Source organism: Topomyia yanbarensis, chromosome 1 (assembly GCF_030247195.1).
Source record: "Topomyia yanbarensis strain Yona2022 chromosome 1, ASM3024719v1, whole genome shotgun sequence".
NCBI classification, from domain to species: Eukaryota; Metazoa; Arthropoda; class Insecta; order Diptera; family Culicidae; genus Topomyia; species Topomyia yanbarensis.
In genome coordinates this window covers 23725272-23749779 of record NC_080670.1, presented here as the reverse complement: position 1 = coordinate 23749779, position 24508 = coordinate 23725272, and the positions used below count along the sequence as shown (strand labels likewise).

The 24508-nt window shown below is 35.9% G+C and overlaps 1 protein-coding gene across 1 annotated transcript in view; it reads right to left on the bottom strand.

The window, feature by feature from the left end:
• LOC131677095 (limbic system-associated membrane protein-like) overlaps positions 1-24508 on the bottom strand; it is an 825653-nt gene that overhangs the window by 60116 nt on the left and 741029 nt on the right. The window contains exons 6-8 of the mRNA XM_058956682.1: positions 16285-16406; positions 15141-15291; positions 6440-6537 (exon numbers count right to left, since the gene is read on the bottom strand). Of these exons, the coding sequence (XP_058812665.1) occupies positions 6440-6537; positions 15141-15291; positions 16285-16406 (371 nt within the window). The remainder of the gene's footprint in view (positions 1-6439; positions 6538-15140; positions 15292-16284; positions 16407-24508) is intronic.

The following is a 24508-nucleotide window of genomic DNA, read 5'->3' as shown; positions in this document are numbered from 1 at the left end:
TATTATCAGTATTACCAAAACGAATGTGTTGTTGCATGTGTTTAAGAGAAACGTTGAAGTCGCATGCTTCTATTCAAGCTTTTTGGCAGCCCCCGTGAACTAACTGCATTAAATGATTTTTTTGTGCAGCTCCGTGCTAGTAGCAAACAAAATGGCCCTACCAGTGTCTGATTCGTGAGATTGTGCAGGATTTCAAAGTCGAGCTAAGCTTATAAAGTTCAGCCGTAATGGTACCCGAAGAAGCCAGTCTTGTCGTTTTGTTCGAGGCTACAAAACAGTTCGCCAGGCACGTAACTATCATGCCAAAAATATCCAACGATCCAGCGCATCACCATCAACACCAACGCCGATACCAAAGGTTCTTTTCAGAACCACCATTATTACCATAGAGAATTATTTGAAAATTTCCCATTCAAACGTGATTCTGTTGAATATTATTAGATTTAAATTAACGTCTCGAATTGAAATCACGACGCTCCGGTTATGTGACAGACATTACCCACCCATCTTTTTTTTATTGTGACCACGACTAACGGTTTAATATAGACACCCCATTTCAATATTTCTGAAGGAACAGAAGGTCGAGTTTGGAAAGTTTGTAACTTTCATTGTACTTAACCAAATTACACAATGTTCGCACTAATGATTCAGAAATATGATCAGGAATCTTCTGTTAGATTTGTAAGTATGTATAATTTACATGAATAAAGAAAAATTGATTTTCAGGAATCAATTATTATCTGTTCTTCCATTGGCCAGTACTACGCGACTTCCTCATGCTAACAATTAATTTCATCGTTAGCCATCTCCCTCACCAAGGCCAACAACGCCAACAAAACCGGTCCTTTTCAGGACCACCGTCATTTTTGTAAAGAATAATTTGAAATATTCCTCGCCCAAATCAGCTTTTGTCCGAAAATCCTAATGAGTATCAACATATTTGAAGAACGTGTTCCTTATGTATTCTACATCTCTCCGGTTATGTCGCAGACATTACCCACCCATCTTTCATGTCATCGGACACGATCTGCTGGACCTTGTAAATGAATCGCTACAAACGGGGCACGTGCCGACAGTTTGGAAGGAATCACTTGTGATTCCTATTCCCAAAGTTACTGGGACGGATAAAGCCGAAGAGTACCGCCCCATTAACATGTTGCATACATTAGAGAAAATTTTAGAACTTGTTGTTAAGGGCCAGCTGATGAGAAATTTGAATAATAATAATTTGCTAATTCCGGAGCAATCGGGATACCGAGAGGGACACTCTTGCGAAACTGCTTTGAATCTAGTGTTAGCAAAATGGAAAGAGAAAATCGAAGTTAAAGAGACTATTTTTGCTGTATTTTTGGATCTGAAACGCGCTTTTGAGACAATTTCGAGACCATTACTTTTGAAAACTTTAGAGTGATTTGGTATCGGAGGGATAGCGCATAAGTGGTTTGAAAACTATTTATGTGATAGAACTCAGAAAACTAGTTTCAACGATTTTGTATCTAGTCCTCTCGGCAATCCTCTTGGAGTGCCACAAGGTAGTGTCTTAGGTCCTATTTTATTTATTATGTATATAAATGACATGAGGCGAGTTGTACGATTTTGTGACTTAAATTTGTTTGTTGACGACACTGTTCTGTTCATTGCAGCTAAGGATATAGATGAAGCCGTGGCGCATTTGAACGAAGATTTGTATTCCCTTGCTCGTTGGTTAAAATTTAAACAATTAAAGTTAAATGTTGCTAAAACTAAATATATGATCATCTCTTCGGCTAATACTAGGCCTGACGTTAACGTTGAAATAAATGGTGAGACTATTGATCGCGTTAGTGAATTAAAATATCTTGGAATAATCATTGATGACAAGTTAACCTTTAAGTCTCACATCGACAATGTCATCAAAAAGATTGCTAAAAATTATGGTATATTGTGTCGTCTGAAAAATGATTTAACAATTAGTAGTAAAATTTTATTATATAAATCTATTGTTTCGCCACATATTGACTTCTGCCCATCCATTTTGTTTCTTGCCAATCAAACACAAATATTGAGGTTACAGCGATTGCAAAATAGAATCATGCGATTAATTTTAAAATGTAACAGATACACTTCCTCTAGTTTCATGCTAAGCGCATTACAATGGCTCTCTGTGAAGCAAAGAATTTATTACTTAACAATGGTGTTCATTTTTAAAATTATTAATGGAATGCTGCCTCGATATTTGTGTGATCGAATTGAAAGAGGAAGTGATGTGCATAGGTACAACACTAGAAACGCGTCGGATCCAAGAACACCAAACTTTTTATTTAGTAGATCACAGAACTCCTTGTTGTACAAAGGAATAAGTTTTTTCAATTTGATACCTAGACATATTAAACGTGCAGCAACATTAGCGGAGTTCAAAACACTATGTATTTCACACGTAAAATCTGCTTTGTAGACAGATTTTTTGAATTTTTATATTTTGGAGTTATTTGAATAACTATGTAATACCACGAAGATTGTATTTTTTTTCTCTTCTATTATTTGCATTTAGTCACACTAAGTTATTATATTCGCTATGATGATGATGGATTTTTGTTACTTGTTTATTAAAGCTATTAAAAATAATGAGATGTCTACAAAAGTCTGAGCCACGCGCGCGCTAAGCAGATAGAGACTAACTTGAAATCGAACATGGTGACCAGCACTAAAAGCTCATCGGGTTGAATCGAAGCTTTTAGACTTTTGTTGTGATCAGGGTCTGATTTGATGATGGAGTTGTGTTGACTTTGCTCGACAATAGAGTTAAGTTCGGTTATTGCTGCGATAGTGGTAATAACGGAGTTAGCTCGTTGAGTATGGGGCTTGATGACTCCTTGTGATAACTACTAGATATCGGGTTCAATTCCTGATCAATCAAGGATGTTCTCGGATAGGAGTATCCCTTGATTGCCTTGGGTTAATGGTAGGAACCTTTCAATAAAGGGGTCTGATGTGGATGATATAACTCGACCGGACTCTGCACTGCCACTAGGCTCGTCACTGCTCACCTTAGCAGGTGGTAGTACCGATGTCTTGGTCAGGCGGGAGGAGTCTTACAGAGAATTATCGGAAATGGAAGCTATTGGGTTCAATTCCCGATTCTATCAAGTATCTTCCCGGAATGGAAATTTTCTTGATGGACCCTGGTTGTTGGCGGAATATTCGAAATGTATCTGGTTACGTTCTTTTGAAGGAAAGCTATGTCTGCAAATTGAACCAGTCCGTTTCTTTTTGTTAACTGGTTTTGTTATGGATCAAAATATTAATTATCTTTTAGATAAATCGTTCAGCTCACACCTTTGTGGGGGTATGAGGTGGGACCATCATCATCAGTCGCCTCTTACGGCATGGGAGCAGGTTCCCAGTTTCTATTCTTGACTGAAATAGTGCAAAAAATTTTTAGCCCGCCGGACACCACACGGCTTACCAGCAAACGCTATACGAGTCTTGCGTATAAACTTGAATACAATGGTGATTCTCGCATGCGAACCTAGAGGTGGTGATTTTCAACGTATTTTCATTTAAATGTTTACACAGAATTTTCGGAAAGGTCTGTTAGAGCATATATATCTGTTCTCTGAGATTGCAATGAATCACGTCAAATATTTTAGTGCTACGAAATGGCTGATGGCTGAAATCCATGGGTCAAATGTAGTTTACACAATAAGGAGCGATGGGGAAGTGAATTCACTAAAGAATACATTCGTTTTCTTCGAGGTCAAATAACGAAATGAACAAGAAGTTAATGGACACGCTTTCTCTGTATTAAAAATCACTCAGTACTTTGAAAAAGAACATTAATATCATATAGGTTTGGTCAACATTTGTCTGTCTCCTTACTTCAAAGACATCATTGGAGAAATTTGGAATTATAATTTTCGACTGCAAGATGAGAATGTTCAAGTACTCAAATACCTCTGAATACACTTTTCAACTAAACCCAACTATTTTTGGATAAATCGGCGTTCACTACATCACATTTTAAACCTTGAGATATACCTGAAAAAGCGCCTTTAGAAGCTTCCTGCCCGATCAGAATAAAATTACAAGATTAGTTGAAAAACAGAAATTGATATGATAAGAGACAAACAACGTGAATTGTTTCACAAAAAATATTGATATATTGAAATTGAAAGCCATTCGTAAGCCACGCATAATTGGTATTGGTAGAAAATGAGTTTAGATGAATACGATAACACATTTAGAAAATCAGTTATATAAAATTTAATGTGTGAATTTAAGGGAAAGGTGCGTGCATTCGACCTGGAAACAAAAATGGAATGAAATAAATCATGCAAATAATGACTAATTAGTAGGTCTATTTCACAAAGGCACTAAGAAAATCCAATAAAGAAGCAAAATTTTCGGTATACGATTTGTGCGCTATTTTGCTACGAAAACACCCTTCACTTGCTATTATACTCCAGAAACTATAGTTTCATGACAAACTTCTGAATTAACCCCCCCCCCCCCCAAAACGACATAACGCTCATTCTTCGACCATTATACTCCAGTACTGCAAATATGTCACTTATTTGGTTACCAGCACCAGCCTCGCTGCTGCTCCAAGCAAACCACCGAGTCCCACAAGCACTCGGGCAAGTATAATCGAAAAAGTGAACAAGTTCACTCGAGGGAAAGTACGGCTGAAGTGTAATTAAAATTCATAATAGAGCTATATTGAAGCCGTTTGCTGACACCGGCAGCAAGCGAGCACTACTGCACTGATGGTTGGCGACAAGCGGTTTGGGGGGGGGGGGGGGGGGGGGGGTGGACACCAAGTGGATACCCCTACCCGACTAGAGTGGTTAAAAGACGCTCGCTTGCAGCCAGATCCAGAAGTGAGCCAACCGTTTCAGTGCTGGCCGCTGGTGGAAAAATATTGCCATGCAAAAACGGGCCGCATGCATGGTCCCGGTTCATGGTCCATTCTTTCCTAGTTTGGCTGAAGGATCAGGTTGGGTATAAGTGGAGCCCTTTTCAGTTGCAGCAACAACAGAAAACTAATGGCTCTGTCGATACGATCGGATTGGCTTGGTTTGCCATCAAACGACGGGTTGCTCTCGGACGGCGCTGGTGGTTACAAAAGCATACCATCATCGGTGGAGATCAGTTGGAAGAAAGAGTTGAGTGGCTTCCGGTGCAGGAGAACTTTGGTGGAGCGACCGATTTCTGCTGCTGATATCGAAGCTCCTGGCTACGGTGATTGCGGTTGGCTCTGGTGGGTTTCGAAAATTGATGTTTTGAGCAGGGAATAATTTTCTTTTTTTTTGTTTTTATATTTACTCTTGGGAACAGTAGATGCACTTTACATTAGACCCTTAGACAAACTTTATCGTCGAATCTTATTAATTTTAGGAGTAAAATGAAGCTAGAATTCATATTGAAAAATATTAAAATATTGACTGATGTACTTCAAATTTCTATGAATATTTTCAACTATAATTATTTTATAGGGAGTTTCCGAATGAAAAATTATGCAACTTTTACAAAAAATTAAACTCTTCCTCATGAAATCCTTATGTAGCAGACTAATTACGACCGCTTTTAAACAGTGAGAGTGGTGAAGCGAAAAGTTAACTTAATTTTGATTTTGGATTTTAGAAAAGTATCGGGCTACAGAGAGTTCAAAACAAATCCTTTTATTACATAAAACTCGTTATCACAATCGTTCAAAGGAATCCATCTAATAAACCAGAATCTAAATTCCCATAAAAGACTAAAGTCCCACAAGTTGCACATCTTCTTTCATATGCTTGATTCTTACATTCACTGCTACAGCAAGCAACAGGGGCAGAGGGCCGACCGTCCTCGTATTGTCTGTCGTTGTGGTTCAACACTCTCTGATGTAAGGAGCTTAGCCTCTTGAAGTCTCGACACCATTATGCTTCATCGTGTTCATAGGTCAGAGTGCTGCTCCGGTTCTTGTTTCTTGTGTGATGATTTAGACCACTTTGATAAAATGAGTCACTCTCTGACAATTTCGGGTCGAGAGAAACGTGACTTTCTGTTTGACAACGGCAGTTAGTGCCTATAAAATACAAGCAAATTCTGAAATAATATCACAGATAATTATGTCATCCCAACTTTGTTCGTTTTCATAGATGAAAGCACAAATTTTCCCATCGAGCTGGTTACGACAAACTAAAGGACACCTCATCATCCCACAGTGGAACAGCGTGAAAGGTTTGCAGGCTGTTTTCCAACTAAATTGATATTTCGTTGCCAAAATGACTCGACCCAGGAAGGCAAACAGCACCCATCGCATAGTTAATATCCAACTTTACTCTTCACTTGCGCGCAAGCACTTGTTGAACCCTCGAACGAGCAAGTGAAACTTTCGCAATTGATCGGTGCCCATCGAAATTGATGGGGTCTAATGTATCACGCAAACACATACACCCACCCACCCAAAACTTACCGTCGGCTGCGGATCGGCATGGACGATGCACTCGAGCTGGGCCTCGAACCCCTCGCCGGAATGGATCCAGGACTTGTCTACACTGATATCCGGTGGATCTGCGGGTGGAGCGAATGAAAAATAAAAACTAATGAAACACGATTTAATCGAATCAATCAGTTCGGGCGCGGTCTGGCCCTTGCTGCGGAAAAGTTGACCTCGTTACTCATTACTCAGTTTGGAGGTTGGCTTTTTGATGGGGAAAGCGCAGTGTTTTTGTTTTTTTCAAGTGTAATATATTGGTTGTTATCTATTGTTGGTTTGTAATGTTTTTAAAGTCTACAGATAAATCATTTTTTAAGACCTCTTCGAAATATTTCGTACTTTCGAATATTTGGTGAATGAAACATTTTAGATTTCACCAATGTAAGCTACTACTTTTTTCCGTTTGAAGTTTGAACCCTCATCAAACCATTGAGACCGACGAGTAGCCATTTATTGTTTAAAATATTGCTGATACTTCCGCTATAAATGCATATCAAGTGCTAATTCCATTAAACAAAATTTTATTGGAGCATAAAATGCGTGTTCATAAACGCGATCCCATTCTGCCGAATAGCCCCATTCAACCATCAGTCGGGTACATTTACAATCTGTCGAATCAGCCTCAGGTCAATGGCGTTTTGATTCATGTAGACCCAATCAATCACTGAGTATCACTTATTCAATCTGACCAACAAAAAATAACCTTTCATTATCTGCCTCGACATGTATACAGCACACCGAACTCTCACATCACTGATTCTGGCAATAAATCCGTGAAAGGGACCGCCTTCACTGCAGGCGACTACAGTAATTAGCATTCATGGGATTTTAACCGTAAACATCGACCAAACCCACCGAGTCTGTCCGTCCGTCTGTCGGAGGAAGCGGACGCCAATTTTGATTACAGCCTCAATTGTGATAGGTATACATATAATGTGGTTCTCGCTAGCACTGGAAACGGGGTATTTTATGCGAGCTTTTAATGAAAGGAAAATCTGCTTTTTGAAGGATTCGTTGATTTGGATTGTGTACTCTTGTGATTATTAGCAGTGCTATTTTTTTGCGCTGCAGAAGCCCTGTAAATGGCACTCGATTTTGGATCTGTGGAAGGTAAATTGCATCGCACATGCCAGAAGAAAGAAATATTATCTGCTCATTCTTCACCGAAAAACGTGAGGGCGGCTTTAATTCTTTCAATTCGCGATAAGATACCTTACAAGAAAATACCAGGATTAATAATATTTTAATAGTAGAACCCATTTTTTCATTCTCGAAAAGCAACCCCCGTTACTTAATGGGTTATAGCAGGTTGAGTTATTCGAGTTCTATGAACGAAAATCCATCATATTCACCCACACTCGTCTCCAACATAAGCCTTTCGATTCCCGTTGAAAAGGAAATGGGGCCGAATTATTTCGTGAGGAAAACGATATTTAGTAAAAACTGCAAACTTTTTTTTTTTTTTACTCAAAATTTTGTCAAAATTATGGAATTCTGCAAATTCTCCGAATTTTTTTTTTTTAAATTTCGCTATTTTCACAAAATTTTCTAATTCTTGCAAAATTGTGTTATGTTTGCATAATTCCGCACTTCAAAATTAAATGTGAGTTATACAAAATTTTCGCAGCTTTGAAAAATTTCGTCAGTTTAACAAAATTTCGTAATTATTACAAAAGTTTGTAGTTCTTGTTATAATTCGGTATTTCTTGCAAAATTTTGAAACCTTTAAAAATTTTATAATTATTACAATTTTTTGTAATTTTTTCAAAATTTTACAAATTCTGTGAAAACGACATTTTGTAAAATTCGCAAAAAATAGTAGAAATAAATAATTTTTTTTGAACTTATGAAAGTGCTTTTTAAAATATACGAAATTTTGTAAAAATTGTGATATTTTGTAGAATGCAGGAATTTCATTTAAAACATTTCGTAATGTTCACAAGAACAATTCTTCAAAAATTACAATTGCATATTCAGTTTTTCAAAATTTGGCATATTTTAAAAAAATTTCGTACATTATTTACAAAATTTCGATAGTTTCGCATAATTTCGTATTTTTTACAAAATTTTATAATTTTTGCAATATTTGGTGATTTTTACAAAAAATTGTAATTTCATCAAAACTACCCTTTTTTTTTACAAAATTTCGTAATTTATACAAAATTCTATAGTTTGTACAAAGTTTTGTATTTTTTGTAAAATTTCGCAATTTTAAATTCTTGATTTTTGAAAGTAATGGTGTAGTTATTGCTAAAGTTTTTATTTTTTTTTGCAAAAATTGGTAATTTACGTAAAATTTGCAAAATTCCGTATTTTTCACAAAATTTACAAAATGTCGCTATTTTTACATAATTTGCTTTTTAAATGATTTTGTTAATATTTACAAAACTTTTACAAAATTAGGTTATTTTAACAAATATTTGTATTTGTTACAAAAGTTTGTAAATTTTGTAAAATTTCGTGATTTTTACAAAATTTTCCAATTTTTGCAAAATATTGTAATTTTTTATAAATTTAGTAATGGTAAAGTCCTGATTTTTAGATTTTTAAATATTGACAAAATATTAATTTTTACAAAACTTTGTAGTTTTGACAAAATTTTGCTATTTTCACAAGATTTCTAAATTTTCACAAATTTCGTAATTTTTACAAAATTTCGTTATTTTCACAAAATGTAATTTTCACAAAACTGATTTTTATAAAAAATTTGATTTCTAACAAAATTTCGCCATTTTTACATGATTTCAACATTTTACAAAATTCCGTGATTTTTACAAAATTTATGTTTACAAAAATTCGTCATTTTTCCGAATTATCTTCAAAAGGTGTTTTCACGAAAGTCGGTAATTTTTACAAAATTTCTTATTTTTATAACATTTTGTCATTTTTACAAAATTTTATAAATTTTTGCAAAATTTCGTTATGTATACAAAATTTTGTAATTTTCACGAAATTTGGTGATTTTTCAAAATTTTAGTAATTTAACAGAATACCATTTCACAAAATTTCGCAAAATATTCAAAATTTGGTAAGTTATTCGTAAGCAGAGCTGCAAATTTTCACCAGGTTGTTTTGAACTTGAAGGAAGAACAAATCTCAAATCATGCCCTACTATGTTCAATTCACAGTTATTCGTTTACATCATTCATCCAAACAACCGAGCTGTTCAATCATTTTCCATTCATTTTCGATTTCATTTACCTTGTGAATATCTCTGTACTGGGATATTGACTAGGGTTTTCAAGCCAAAATACTCTGAACATACTTCTTGCTGTTCATGTAAGCTTGAAAACGCAAAATATGTCAACATTTAACCTATACTGGCCTCTACAGAGCAGATGACAACTTTGGTTGGTGAATGAAAAAGCATCAATTTGAAATGAAGACGTACGCTTCGGTTATGAAAATCCCGCCAACTTGAAAGTGAATGATTAAGGGAGGAATCATGGTTGGGTTTGATTGAGCTGAAAGTTGGCATTTCAAAATGAAAATTTGCACCACTGTTCGTAAGTTCGTAAAATTTACAAAATTTTGCAGTTTTCACAAAATTTTGTAATTTTGAATTGAACTTTTGCAAATTTTTGTAATTTAAAAAATCCAAGTTTTTGCAATATTTTTAATTTTCACAAAATTTCGTTTTTTTATAGAACACCGGAAGTTTTAAAATTTTTTGTAATTTTTCCAAAATTACCTTAATTTCAAATTTTACAAAATTTCGTAAATTTTAATTTTAAAGTTTTGTGATAATAACAAAATTATGAGAGTTAAACAAAATATTCCTATTTGCACTAAAGTTCAAAATTTAAAAAAAACATGAATTTTATTCATTTTTTTTAAATTTATCATTTTTACAAAGTTTAGAAATTTTACTAAATTTCCTAGTTTTTACTATATTTCGTAATTTTTACGAGATGTGACTTTTGCCGCATTGTGGCTGAATTTATTTGACATTTTCCTAAATATTCTCGAGTTACGTAATAGAATGGTGCAAAATTCAACTTTGAAATAAATTGCTGTATTTAATTATGCAATTTCTGGTCTTTTACAAAATATATGAATTTTTGCGAAATTTTGTAATTTTTGAACGTTGCGTGATTTTTACGAAATTATTCAAGTTTTACAAAATTAGTTACACTTACAAAATTTTATTTTTGCTATATGTCGTGCTTTTACAAAACTGCGTAAAATTTCAAAAATTACAAAATTCCGTAATTACAAAATTCCGTAATTTTTACAAAATTTCGTAATTTTTGTATTTTTTGCAAAATATTTTGAAATACTCATAATTTTTCCAAACATTTAGCAAATTTCCTGATTTTTACAAAATTTTGTTATTTTTACAATATTTACAAAATTTTAACAAAATATTGTAATTTTAGCAATATTTTGTATTTTATGCTATTACAAAATTTCGTAACATTTTTAAAATTTCGCAATTTTTACCAAATTTCGGAATTTTTGCGAAATTTTGTGATTTTTTTCTAAATTACATAATTTTTACAAAGCTTCGTTATTGTCACAAAATTTCATAATTTTCTAATTTTTACAAAAATTTGCAATTTTAACAAAATTTTGTAATTTTAACAAAATTTTGTAATTTTAACAAAATTTTATAATTTTAACAACATTTTATAATTTTAACAAAATTTTCTAACTCTACCAAACGCTTAAATTTTAGCAAAGATTTGTAATTTTGATAAAATTTTGAACTTTTTGCAAATTTTCGTGATTTCTATAAAATTTCATAGATTTTTGCAAAATTTCATCATTGATTCGTACATTTAAAAAACCACCAAAATTTGGTTTATTACGAAAAGTTCTGAAAAAATTTAGTAAATTTTACAAAATTTCGTAATTTTTGCAAAATTTAGTTCTTTTTACACAATTATGTCATTTTGTCATTCATACAAATTTTTGTAATTTCAAAGAAAAAAAAATTTACATGATTTCGCAATTTTACAAAATTTTGTAATTTTTACAAAATTAAGAATTTTTTAAAAATCGTTTTTTCCACAAATTTTATAATTTTTTTTAAATTACGAAATTTTGGTAATTTTTACAATATTTTATAATTCTTAAAAAATTCTCAATTTTCACAGAATTTTACGGTGTTTACAGAATTTTGCTTTTTTTTAAATTTCAAGCTTCGTAATTTACACGGATTTTACAAATCTGGTTACAAATTTTTAAAATTTTTGCAAATTTTACAAAATTTCCTATTTTTTACAAAATTTTGCAATATTAACAAAATTTTGTAATTTTGATAAAATTTTGAAATGCGTGCGAAATTTCGTAACTTCTACAAAATTTCATAGATTTCACCAAATTTTTGCCAAATATGTATCATCATTTTTACAAAATTTTGTAAATTTAAAAAACTTTGTAATTTTTTCCAAATTTCGTAGTTTTAAAAAAAATTTGTAAGTTTCACAAAATTTAGTTCTTTTTACAAAACTATGTTATTTTTACAAAATTTCGTTATTCTTAGAAATTGTTGTAATTTTATAAGAATTTTCACAGAATTTACAAAATTTCGTAACTTTAAAAAATTATTTAGTTTACAAAATTTTGTAATTTTTACAAAATTTAATAATTTTTACAAAATTTTAATTTTAAAATAGAATGTAGAAAATTTGCCTCTATTCTATAGAATTTCTCAATTTTTACAGAATTGTGCGGGGTTTACAAATTTCGATATTTTTACAAAATTTCAAGCTTCGCAATTTTTAAAATAAATCGGGTTTTACATATCTGGTGCTTTTAAAAAATTTCGTGATTTGTACATAATTTCGTAATTTTTGCAGAATATCGTTTTTTCTCAAATTTTTGTAATTATTACAAACTTTCACAAATATTTCCTAATTTTCACCAAATTTGAAAGTTAAACATTGTGTAATTTTAACAAAATTTAGTTCTTTTTCAAAATCGATTTATTTTTACAAAATTTCGTTTTTCTTACAAATTGTTGTGATTTTTAAAAAAGTTTTACAGAATTTACAAAATTTTGTTATATTATCGAATTTTGTAATTTTTACAAGATCATTTAAAAAAATCGTTTGTTCCACATATTTCGTAAATTTTACAAAATTTCATAATTTTCACAAAATTTTGAAATTTTTCATAATTTTCTCCTTTTATACAGTATTTCTGATTTTTTTTCAGAATTTTGCAGTGTTTACAAAATTTTACTATTTTTACAAAATTTCAAGCTTTGCGATTTTTTTTAAAATAAATCGGATTTTACAAATGTTGAAATTTTTTTGTGATTTTCGCAAAATTTTGTAATTTTTCTAAATTTTCGTAATTCTCATAAAAATTTGTATTATTAACAAATTTTGTAACATTAAAAAAATACTCCATTTTTCCTAATTTCGTAATATTACATAATGTTGCGATGCTTGCAAATTTTCCTTTTTTACTGGATATCCTAGTTTTTACAAAATTTCCTCATTTAAAAAAAATCGTAGTTTTTAAAAAAGAAAAATTAGTATTTCTCACAAAAATTCGTATTTTCAATTAACTTTGCAATTTCTCAAAAAATTTGTTAATTTTGTTAAAAATTTTGCTAATTTTATAAAAAAAATTTGGTAATTTTATAATTTTATAAAAAAAATTGCTAATTTTATAAAAAAAATGAGATTTTTGCGAACTTTCCTGTTTTTACTAAGAAAGTTTGCAAAAATCGAAACTAATTATTTTTTCTCAAAATGTGTCCATTTTTACAAAATTTCGTAGTTTTTACAAAATTTTGTTATTTTTACAAAATATCGTTATTGTTACAAAATTCTGTAATTTTTCCGAAAATGCGTAAATTTTACAAAATAGCGTAATTTATACAAAATTTCATGATTTGTATAACATTTCGTAATTCAAATTTTTTTAACGTTTACAAAATTTTGTACCTACTACAACATTTTGTAATTTTTACAAAATTAGTAATATTTTGCAAAATTTCGTAATTTGCACAAAATTTTGAAATTTTTACAAAATTTCTTCGCCTTTCGGCTGAAATGGAGGGAAGATGGTTTGAAAATTGTCAAGTATTGGTCTACGTGGTTTATGAATCGCTTCTTTGCAAAATAAAGCTGCTCTGGAGCATGGTTAAATTTGACAGCTACTCGTTAGTTAAAATGTTTGCCTATGATGCAGAATAAAGAGGTGGGAACATTTGCTATACTTAGTTGAGGTTGTCAGTGTTTTTCAATACAAGATGAAGGGGGAAAGATGGAAACGAAAACATTTTGCGTAATGATTTGTTTGGGTTATTTCATGATGTGGATGTTTTTGTTTCGAAATTAACTTTAAAATATTGACAAATGATCACACCTCCCCATCTCATGGTTTTTGCAGCTGTCAATTCTAAATAACTATCCAAATGTCAACATTTGAAGTAGATCACTCTTCCGGCCGAATTTTTCCATTCGAGAGAGAATAACTTTCGAACTGTCAAATTTTAACGAGAAGTTAAAACAAAGTCACTCAATGGTCCACATCCTAATAGCTGCAAATAATTATAACGCCGCCATTACAGTTTTTTAGTTGACTATCGTTTGCGCTTTACGTTGGCATTATTCCAAATAACGGTGAATTAGGTCTGTTGAAGACTTCTCTTTTAGTCATGTTATTTCCCAAATTCAAGCAATATTTTTTATATTCATCACGAGTCGCATCAGTTTCATTCTCAGCTGTCAATATACAGTTTCGAATTTTTTCAGCTCTAAAGCAGGTCTAAAACTTGCATATAAGTTTTATTTTGTTGCCGCAGTTTAAAAACTGAAAGTGGTAATGTTTTTTTTCTAATTAGTGCGTGCTCTAACTTCATATAAATTGCAATGACTTAAGATTGAAGTAAAAATGTTAGCTTATATCTTAAAAAATACACTCATCGTCAAGATTCCACCGCTCTTGAATTTCACACAACAAGAGCCCGAAATTTTCAGTCCTCCCGAGTGGTCACGAAAGCAATTGCATCCACTAAATTATAATTCCAGAAAGAAGTAACAATCAAGGCTGGCGGCGAAAGGAAATGAAATTCTATTTGCACTATTTTCGCCAAGCACCCGGTTCTACTGTAAGTAGCTACTATCAACCAAACACACACACACAGTTTCTGGGAGGGAGAAGGGACCGATGGGGTCAGAAAAAGAATTTCCCAAGTGGGCAGTGAGGGAGACAGAGAGCGAGAGAAAGAGAAACGCTGCCTTTCAGCCCGAAGCAATTTTATTTCACGTAGTTCCGTCTGCGGAAGACTAGTGACCATTGGAAAGGGCCTCTGAACAGAGCTAGTTATTTTCATTCTGTCGCATTTTCACCAACTGCGCGCACGCCCGAGGTCTTCCCACGCTCCCCAGAGACCGTGGGATAGAACGGGTTGATAATGTAACCTACTTAATTTGAAATGTAGAGTCGAGTGAAATATTGTAATGTTGCAACTGGGAAGCGGGTGGTGATGGGGTCTGGACCGGTGACAGGGTTGTGGAGTTGGTTGCATTGTAGCTATTTTGTGTATGCCTTTTTTGAATGCGTTCTAGGAATACGAGTAATTGGTACTTCAACTACCAACAACTGTTATTCGTGATATTTCAACTTTTTTATTCGAATTTGATATTCTGACCTGGTAACCACGGTATGACGAAACTTTGAAATTTAATAACGGGCCTGCAGTCAGTATACTTACACAGCACATCGAGCCGCATGTCCACGGTGACCGGTTCGCCGACATTGTTGTCGGCCGTGCACTGATACACGCCGGCTTGCTGCCTTTCCACGCGTTCCAATGTCAAAATAGGCCCTTCACCGATTTTGGCAGCCGATTTGCCTGCTCCGCTCTGTAATTAGTTGCAAATATTTTCTTGTTAGTTGTTTAGATGTTCACACATACACCTACATAATCATTAGAGTGCGAAGGATTTTGGGATTCTTTTTGAGATCCTGTTTCCTGTTCCAAATTTGAGTCAAATTAGTCAACGTTAATTCATTTGCAAAAAGGGTTGCAGGATGGGAAAATGGTCAAAATATACTATGCTATCTTCTCCCTAAGGAAGGTAGCTATGAGGAAAATTGTGTAAAACCACATTTGCTTGTAAAAGGCACAAAACCTGTAACTAAATTAGTAATGCAATTTGCGTTTCGACTTCGGCTCATCAGAATCCGACACTAACTTAGTGACAAGTCTAAACTGTAGGGAGATTGGCGGTAGCTCCAAAAAAAGACGGAGACACAATTTGTGTTCCTGAGCAAACCTCCTAGTCCAGCGTTTCGTCAAAAGATATAAGGAATAAGCATCGTTCTAGTACTGTAAAATTCTGTTCTTTTTTGTAATTTTAACTACATTATTTAATCTGTAACTATGTACTTCAAAAAAGAAGAACACTAAATTTTACTGAGATCAAAGGGCGATTAACTTAAGATTAGGGCGTAAAAGATAACTGTCAAATTTCAGTTCGAGGGAAACTGATTTACGAGTTCGTTCGGAAATTCTCTTCGAATATGAATTATGACAGATGGCTTTTACGCCCTATCTATTAACTTTTTTTGAATAAACTCAAATTGTCTTAAGATCTTCGCCCAATCTGTTGAACATAACCTTTTTAATAAGAATCTTAGTATTGACGATACTTGAATGTATAAAACGTCACTTGGTGACGAAAATCTGAATCTGTAGCGTCTCCATTTTGCAGACAAACTTCAACCCGTTTCACAACTGTTTGGCTCGATTTTGGAACAGGGTCTCTGGGTGATATTGGGAACAAGCAGCTCCCTGAAGCGGGGGCTGATTATCTGTTCGTTTTGTCATTCCAATTCAAAATATTGACTCTTACCCTTTTGGTCCAGTAGATGGAGGGAACGGGATTACCGGAAGCTTTACATTCGAGCGTCACTGCGCCACCTTTTCTGGCTGTAAGCTGCCCACTGGGTGGTATCGCTCGGACACTGGGTGGAACTGTAATGTAGTTCGGAAGAAAAAGGTTTTGATTAATATTATGAGAATCATGTACGTTGACACATGTGGTAGATATGGATGTTTAAGAATTTTGCAATAAATTAAATTAAGGCTGTTCAGAAGGATTAAATTGTATTTGTATGTTAACAAGAATAAAATGACCCCCATTTGCCCACCCCTGACTCGATTCTGTATCTTACGCGGAGCCCTAGTAACAATTGTGCATTTTTCGGCATATTTTCGACTGACGCGAGTGGTGACAGTTTGTGCAAATCGAATTCCGGCAAATGAAAAAAAATCCTTTCTCTGCATTACGGGCCGTCGATTTCCGATGCAAGGACAATGAAAGTGCACTGAAAACATCTAGAAACACAGTGTACATTCTAAAAGTAGTGAAAAATGGTTTTTCAGAGGAAAAAAATCCAATCCGAAAAGTGAAAAAATACGACAATCAGGGTGGCCAGATAGAATTCCTTAATATCGGTAGGATGTGTCCAAAATCAATAAAAATCGGTAGTTTTCGGTAGGAATAACAAAATATCGGTAGTTTTGCCTTGGTCGTCTGGGAATCGGTAGGGAAGACCAAAATCGGTAGGACTACCGATAAATCGGTAGGTCTGGCCACCCTGACGGCAATACAAAAAATTGGCATATTCAAATAATTGGCGTTTCACCGGCGACTAGCGACTACCAGGTGTCGCCCCAAAATTCTTCGCCCGAAAAATAGGTGGCAAACCAGCCGGTCGGTGCTCAGCTATTTTTGTCCGCGTCCTTTGTCACCTATTTTTATTGGGTGTTTCATCGGTGGTGCTATCTTTGAAAATGAGCCGCCTTGGATATTCAACTGCTTTTTTTACTTTCTTATTTTATTGCAAATGAGTAGAGGTTTTGACCCTTTATATTCGGAATTGCAGATAATTTGTCGCATGTAAATTTTGGGTGTTCGTTGGTGTGATGACACTGTGAGGGAACACGTATCCGCCGTATAATTTTCTTTGGACTGAGCAAGCTAATTTCTGTGTTTGTTAAGGGTTTGTTTTACCAACGGAGGAACTGATCCACAGAGCACTCAATCTGCATAGGGAAAACACATGGTCTTGTTTGAGTGGAATAATGACTTCAATCATGTATGAGGTTTGGTTGGCAATTACCTTCAGTTATGTCAGCGCGAGGAATAAGTGTTTTGCTGTCATGTTCATTGGTTAGCTTTCAATGCTATCTCATGCCCCTCCACGCGAGGCTAAGTCTATTGATGACATTTGGTCCTTAGACCGGCGACGACTGGGTGCTATCGGCCTTCTGCCTACGGTGGCGGGGTGGGAGGGTGCTAGCGGGTCTAGCCGAGAAAGTGGTGCCGTGAGGGTGAATGGTTGTTCGGAGGTCAGCTCCAATAGGACTTTGGTTTGACTGATGTCGATGATCGCGGGTCGGTTCGCACTGAAAATTCGCCACGTCTGTTTTAATGAATCTATAATTTCAAGTTCCGTTATTGGTAACAGGACCGTGCATCAGGTTGACGATCCTCTGTATTTCCCTTCAATGTTCGATATAGTCGTTCGTATACGTTTGTTTCCCAAACGGCCCAGTAGGGGGATGGGAGATACTTTCGTTGATTTATGATATCTCGAGCTATCGTCGCTCTTTGTCTAACGTGTTATCACTCGGTGGTTTGCAGCCCAAAGAATGTATCGTAGAGAGGGAATGGCGAAATTTGTCTGGATGCTGTCGCAATAAATAGTGATCCGGCATAGATGGGCTTTTCTAGGCAGTGCTCCCACGGTCGGCTGTATGGAGTTGCTTTTGTTTGGAGAATATGGAATACTCTCGGTAGACAGTTGGAAGGAACCAGGAACTAAACAGGTTCTCCTTTTTCGAGTGGTTGTGTTCTCGAAGGCTGGCTGGACTGCTACCTGGTAGACTATGGTTTGCAGGTCGCGAATCCTAGACCCCATTCCCTTCAAAACCGCCTACTCCGCGACACCTCTGGAAGAGTCTGATGGGTCGTCGTCCTTCCGTTGAGTGGGTGGAGCATCAACACTTCCCGTCTACCTAGTCCTTTGTCCTTCCCCGTGAACGATGGAGATGGGGGCGGCCGGCGATGATGGCTATCATGCTGTTGAGGTCTTGATATGGGTCTGATGGGTATGAGTTCCTACTTGCCACTTCTTGAGCGGCTCTTGTGGGATAATCAGCAGTCAGGCATGATGAGGTCGGTGTGCGTTCGCCAGGATCATCGTCACAACGCAACGCAACAACGGAAATAACTCAGTTTGTATTCCTTAATAAAGTTTATTATTAATAAAAACCCCTCTTACTACGAAATCGTTATACATGTGCAATTCCAACTATTTACAAGAATAGTACACGACACTAGAAAAAAATAAAGACATACGCAAATACCTTCTGTATAAGATTCCGCATTTTATTCAAACGATCGCCGGGTAAAATCAGCACCGACACGATGCAAACCACGAAAAAAATCGACGCATGATTGAATATTATTGAAAAAAATATTAGCAGTGCTCCTTATAGGCGACTATCCGGAGTTCAAATTGCTTATTTTGCTAATCGTATTAATACAACAAATTATAAATTTCCCAAATTCTCGGCAGCCGGCTGCTCAGAGCAATTAATACATGATAACGCTATGGGCACACTTACTAAACAAATCTCCCCTTCCCGTGATACAAATGGAGATGCAGAGGATTCCTCGGTCTCTAGTAGCAACATGTATCGCACTAATATTCCTTCCTTTCCCAGAAGATCTGCATTCGGACGTGGCCGGCGTCGGTATTGATCAGCATGCAGGGATCAATATAGATTGTACAATGTGGCTCATCATGTTATTCCCAACCATGTTGTTCCAATGAACATTTTGCAACCTAATTTGGTTCTGGTCAATAACGGAGTAGCAACTACGGGCGATCTCTTATGCTTATGCTTTTCTTGACAGTTCACTAATACTGTTTGCATGGACTTGGAAAAACTTTGTGGGCGACTAGACTCGCTCGAAACAAATGGCAAAAAAGTTGTCTAAGCCCATGTAAACAGTAGAAGCAAACTGTCAAAAATGAAAACTCGAGATCATTTGTGACATCACCGTAAAGTATTCAATTAGGTTCTTTACTGACACAGTTAACCTCACTTTTCTTGACAGTTCACTTGTACTGTTTACATGGACTTAGAAAAATTTTGTGGACGACTAGATTCGCTCAAAGCAAATCGCAAAGATTTTTTCTAAGTCCATGTAAACAGTACAAGCGAACTGTCAAAAATGAACATCGAGTTCATTTGTGACATCACTGTAAAGTATTCAATATGTTATAAAATTCATCAATGAATGACTGAATTGTAAAGGCTGTACGGAATGAAATTGCATCACTTTCAAGTAGCTGTAGCTTTTTTCCTGAGTATTTTCTTGTGAAATTTTTGGTGAAATTATCTCAATGTGTATTGTTTACATTGTGTAAATTTTACTAGCAATTAGGCAATCAATGAGATGTTTCTGATTATTTCTTGTTCATTTCTTCTGACGTTATTCGAGTGGGTACGATGTCCGACAAAATCGTCGATTCGATCGAACATTAAGCGTTCGTTGGTCCGAAAGATGTTCGTCGGACGGGTTTTTTCTGTTCGCAGGAGCAGAGCAAAACAAACTTTTTTACAAAACTTTTCGTTGAATTGTCAAGCAAATGTCTTCGCAAGTTGCCTAATTGTGCAAGCATTGCGAAATAGGAATCGGATGAACATTAGCGGCGTAAACAAATTTTGCGAACGCACCTAGAAAATTTAGATCTTTTTCACCGTGCCATTAGTAAGAAGCTGGAAATGGTCTAATCTACGTTAAGTCGTGTTTTGAAACGGTAAAACGAACGTTTCACCATTGATAGGAAGGATATAAGTGGCCAAAATTGATTGCCGTATAGTGCAAAGTATCACAAGCGGGTAGTCGAAGATTTTAAAAGTAATCCTAATGATACGCTAAGAGACGTACGAAAAAAAAACTGCATTTGTGCAAGATGCAAGACACGTTCAAAGTCCAAAAGGTGCCAGCTCGCGGCAAAATGCGCGGAAGATCTACGCTCAGATATTGCCGAAACTACATTGTCTCGTAAGCGATTACGAGACTAATGTGAAAGTAGATTTCCAGAAGCTTCCTTTTCTTCACTGATAGCGTTCGACGTCTCTGAGGTGGTTGGAAAATAACAGATGTCTAGGTTTGCCAAAAACACTTGATTTGGCAAGCAAGCTGCTCATGTGGAAACCGGATTACCTCGTTCACAGCCAGAGCAGTCAATGGGCTTCGAAACGCGCATACTTCCACTTCTGTCTGAGGTCTCATGATGGCATTACGGATTTCTGATTTCAATAATAAATGCAGAAAAATGGATTTCCACACAAAAACAAGTTGCCCAAACGTTGTACAAAACACAATAAACAGTGTTAAGAGGAAGGTACAAGCATTTGCATATGGCTATGAAATTGAATAAAACGAACATGTAGAAACAGGTTAATAGTATGTTTTATTATATTTTCTGAAAGTTTAAAAACGATCGGTTGAATGGAAGAATTTTGAGAAATCTTTTCTTGTGATTCTTGCAATTCAAATCCGTGTTCCAAACCTAGCCACTGTGGTAGATAAACCTAGAACGAGGAGAGGATTATGGCGATTTCGCTTGAACCCGAAACTGAGTCAGGTTCTAAACTCAACCGATGTCAGTTCATACATTTTGACAGCAGTTGGGGTTAGAAACTGACTCAGTTTCGCTTCAAACGAAAACCACATTAATAAATTTTATTTTAAAAGATACTTACCATAACATTCACTGCCGGTTAAACAATGTTATTTTCTAAATGGTTGAAATCCAAATAAGCATTTCTTTTCCCATTTAAAAAAGAAAAGGCGTTGAAGCATTTATTGATGAAAACAAACACTTCAATAATGGTTGAGGTTAGGTATTTCGTATTAGTGGGTTCTGTCAACAAGTCTACTCCTGCGAACAGACAAATTCGTCCGACAAACATCTTTCGTTAGTCCGATTCGTTTGATGTTGGATCGAATCAACGATATTGTTGGGCGTCGCACCCCTCGGAGTAACGTCAGAAGAACTAAACAAGAAATAATCAGCTGATCAGAAACGTCTCATGGATTGCCTAATTGAAAACAATCCATACCCGTTTGACTTGATATTGTATCTGTAGTCGTATATGATATTGGTCACTGCACAGTGACGTCATGCATTAAATGTGACAGGTGGTGGTCCTGTTGATTACATTTTGAACTTAGAGATTATTCGTATTCTCAAAATTAAGCATTTGAAATATATTGAGAATCATGCTCGTAGAAGTATAAATGTTCTCTAGAGCGCCTTACAATTAAATTGTGCTATTCCCTACTGTGCGAAAATGTATATGAAAGATCTAATCAGTGAACTAATTATTTGATTATCCAATTCCTGCTAGTATTCTCTGAATCGGTAAGTAGTTTTGTGGTAAAATTTCTTGGTGCTTAATTATTAGCACTAAGCTTATTTTAATGGAATTCAAATTTGGAAAGTCCAAACTGTAAACAGAAGGGCCAGCACTTGTCAAATTTGTGAGGTTAAGGCATTTCGTACAATGGTCAATTGTCAGATATCTATAAACCTTTCGATTCCCGGTAAAAAAGATATGGTGCCAAACTATTTGGGAGGAAATTCCCAGTAAACGAAAAGGCGGCTAGACGGGTAGCTTAATCCGCCTATGACAAAACATTTGCACTGCATAACCGGTTGAGGTTATTGCATTTCGTGAGAGAATAAACCAAATTACTTTGGATTGACTTAGCATCTGTAGTTGTAAATGAGCTGTAAGAAATCTTTTTAACCTTTCTATCCCCGTTAAAAAGAATAGGCGCTGAATTATTTCAAAATGAAAATAAAATATTCTGCGCTGAAAAGCAGTTGTTAGGTATTTCTAGAAAAACTCCAGAAAGAGACCTGCGGAGACTCCATTTTGAATCGATTGGATTCGCGTTTAGCTGTCAAAAAACGAATCCAATCGAACATTGCCTATCCCAGCCCCCTAGCAACCCTATACCATCATATGGAGTTTGACAGCGACCGACATATATGGGGCGTTATAGCTATAAAGCCCCAAACAAAGAATTATGTTCGGCACTATGCTCGATATTCAAGCATTCCACACGACGTTTTGCATCTTGTGAGATGATTTAATATCATATTATTCAGAAAATCGACATTTTGTAACTAAATACAGCTTCTAATCATTCGGTTCAAAATCAATATTTTGCCGTTCATGGCAGTGATGCTGGCTGTACAGAGACGTCGTCCTTGACAGGGGGCTGGCCTATCCTTATAACATCGGACGTGTTGCCATACAATGCCGGGGCATACGTTGCCAAAAATGCTGTTTTTCTCTCCGCAGTTCTCTTACTAGAGTTTTTCTAGGTATTTCGTGATGAAAACCTATTTGTTCCGAGCGAGTCGTTACGCATTACGCGGGTTAAACAGATGTTAATTGTCCCTATGGGAAAGCATGGTAAAATATTATGTGTATGGGTGAATTTGTCATTGGATGGTAGATGAGAAATAAATTAGTTTGCGTGAGGCAGATCTGAAGCGAATGTTCTGATGATGAGCAAGAATCATTAAAAGCACCCAAAGTTCGGATCGGGATAACGATATTCGTGAGAATGTGTGTGTGTGTGTGTGAAAGGGAGCGTTGATCTTGGTTCGTATGTATATAAGTTGTGATAGAGCGAGCAAGAGCAATCTTCCGACGAGCGAGAATTATTATAAGCACCCGAGCTTCGAATCGGGCGCGATAAGGATGGAGGTGCGAATGTGTGCGTGTATGGAGGTATGAGTTGCAAAGATAGTGGTGCGAATGTGTGCGTATATGGAGGTATATGACTTGCAAAGATAGACGAGCGAAAAATTTTGAGCGACGTCTAGATTTACTCGAACACGTTTGACGCGACAAGAAGCAACCGCTATGGAGAGCTCGGATAGTACAACGGAAATTCACGACAGCCACCAAGCCTCTTGAATCTGAAATAAGTAAAATAGCATTGCAGCGCCACCTATGCACGGAAAATTGAAACTTATTTACATCACCAAAGTAAGGCATACCCTGAGACGAGACATGCAGATAGCAAAGAATCGAGCGTCAAATGCATCCAGGGGGTACTGTCAATGCAGCCAGTCCCAGTGGCGTAGTAAGAAAATTTTTCGGGGGGGGATATAAATTTTTTTTTGTATATATATGAAAAAATGTTCAAAAATATTCTGAGCAGGAAAAAAATGTTCAAAAACCAACAACTCAGGGAACGGGTTTGGGTAGTCAAGGTAGGAAAGCTAGCTGTTGGTATAGAATAAATGCTCTTCCCCTACGAGGACAATCTGGGCGGCAAACTTAAGACAGTCTAATTTACTGAGCCCTTCAGTTCCCTTGTGCCATTCAGTACCACTTCCTCGTTGAGCTTCCGACTGGTTCGCGAACTACTCGGTCTAGTCTCCGACGATAGATCTAGCCTACTCCAACGAAAAGTTCCCCGGCGAGAGAAGTTCGAGCCAACCAGCCAGGTGCTGCGGTCAGTTCGGCAATTCCGGTAGAATAGGGCATCCGGTTTGCTGGAGCCCCGGCGCGACTGGTGGTGTATCGTCACGGTCTACACGGTCTCGTTCCCGGCGGTGAATCTGACTGTAAGCTGACGGTTAGGTCTCAGACAAAAGAAGTTCTCCCGATACCGATTCTTCTTTGGTTTCAGTACCACAACTTCTTGAGCCCTTTGACTCCGTAACCGATGCCATTTAGCACCGCAACTTTTTTAAGCCATTTAGTTCTCTTCTTGGGCCATTTAGCACTACTTCCTTGATGGTTCATTCAGTCCTCGACTTGTTCGCGAACAACTCGGTCTAGTCCCCGACGATGGACCTGACCTACTCCAACAGAGAATTCCCCGGCGAGAGAAGTTCTCCCGAGATCGAGCTAATCAGCTAGGTGCCGAGGTCAGCTCGGCGATTCTGGTGAAGCAGGGTATCTGATGAACTGGTGCGCCGATGACTCGCTAATAGTGGTGTCTCGTCGCTGCCTATTCA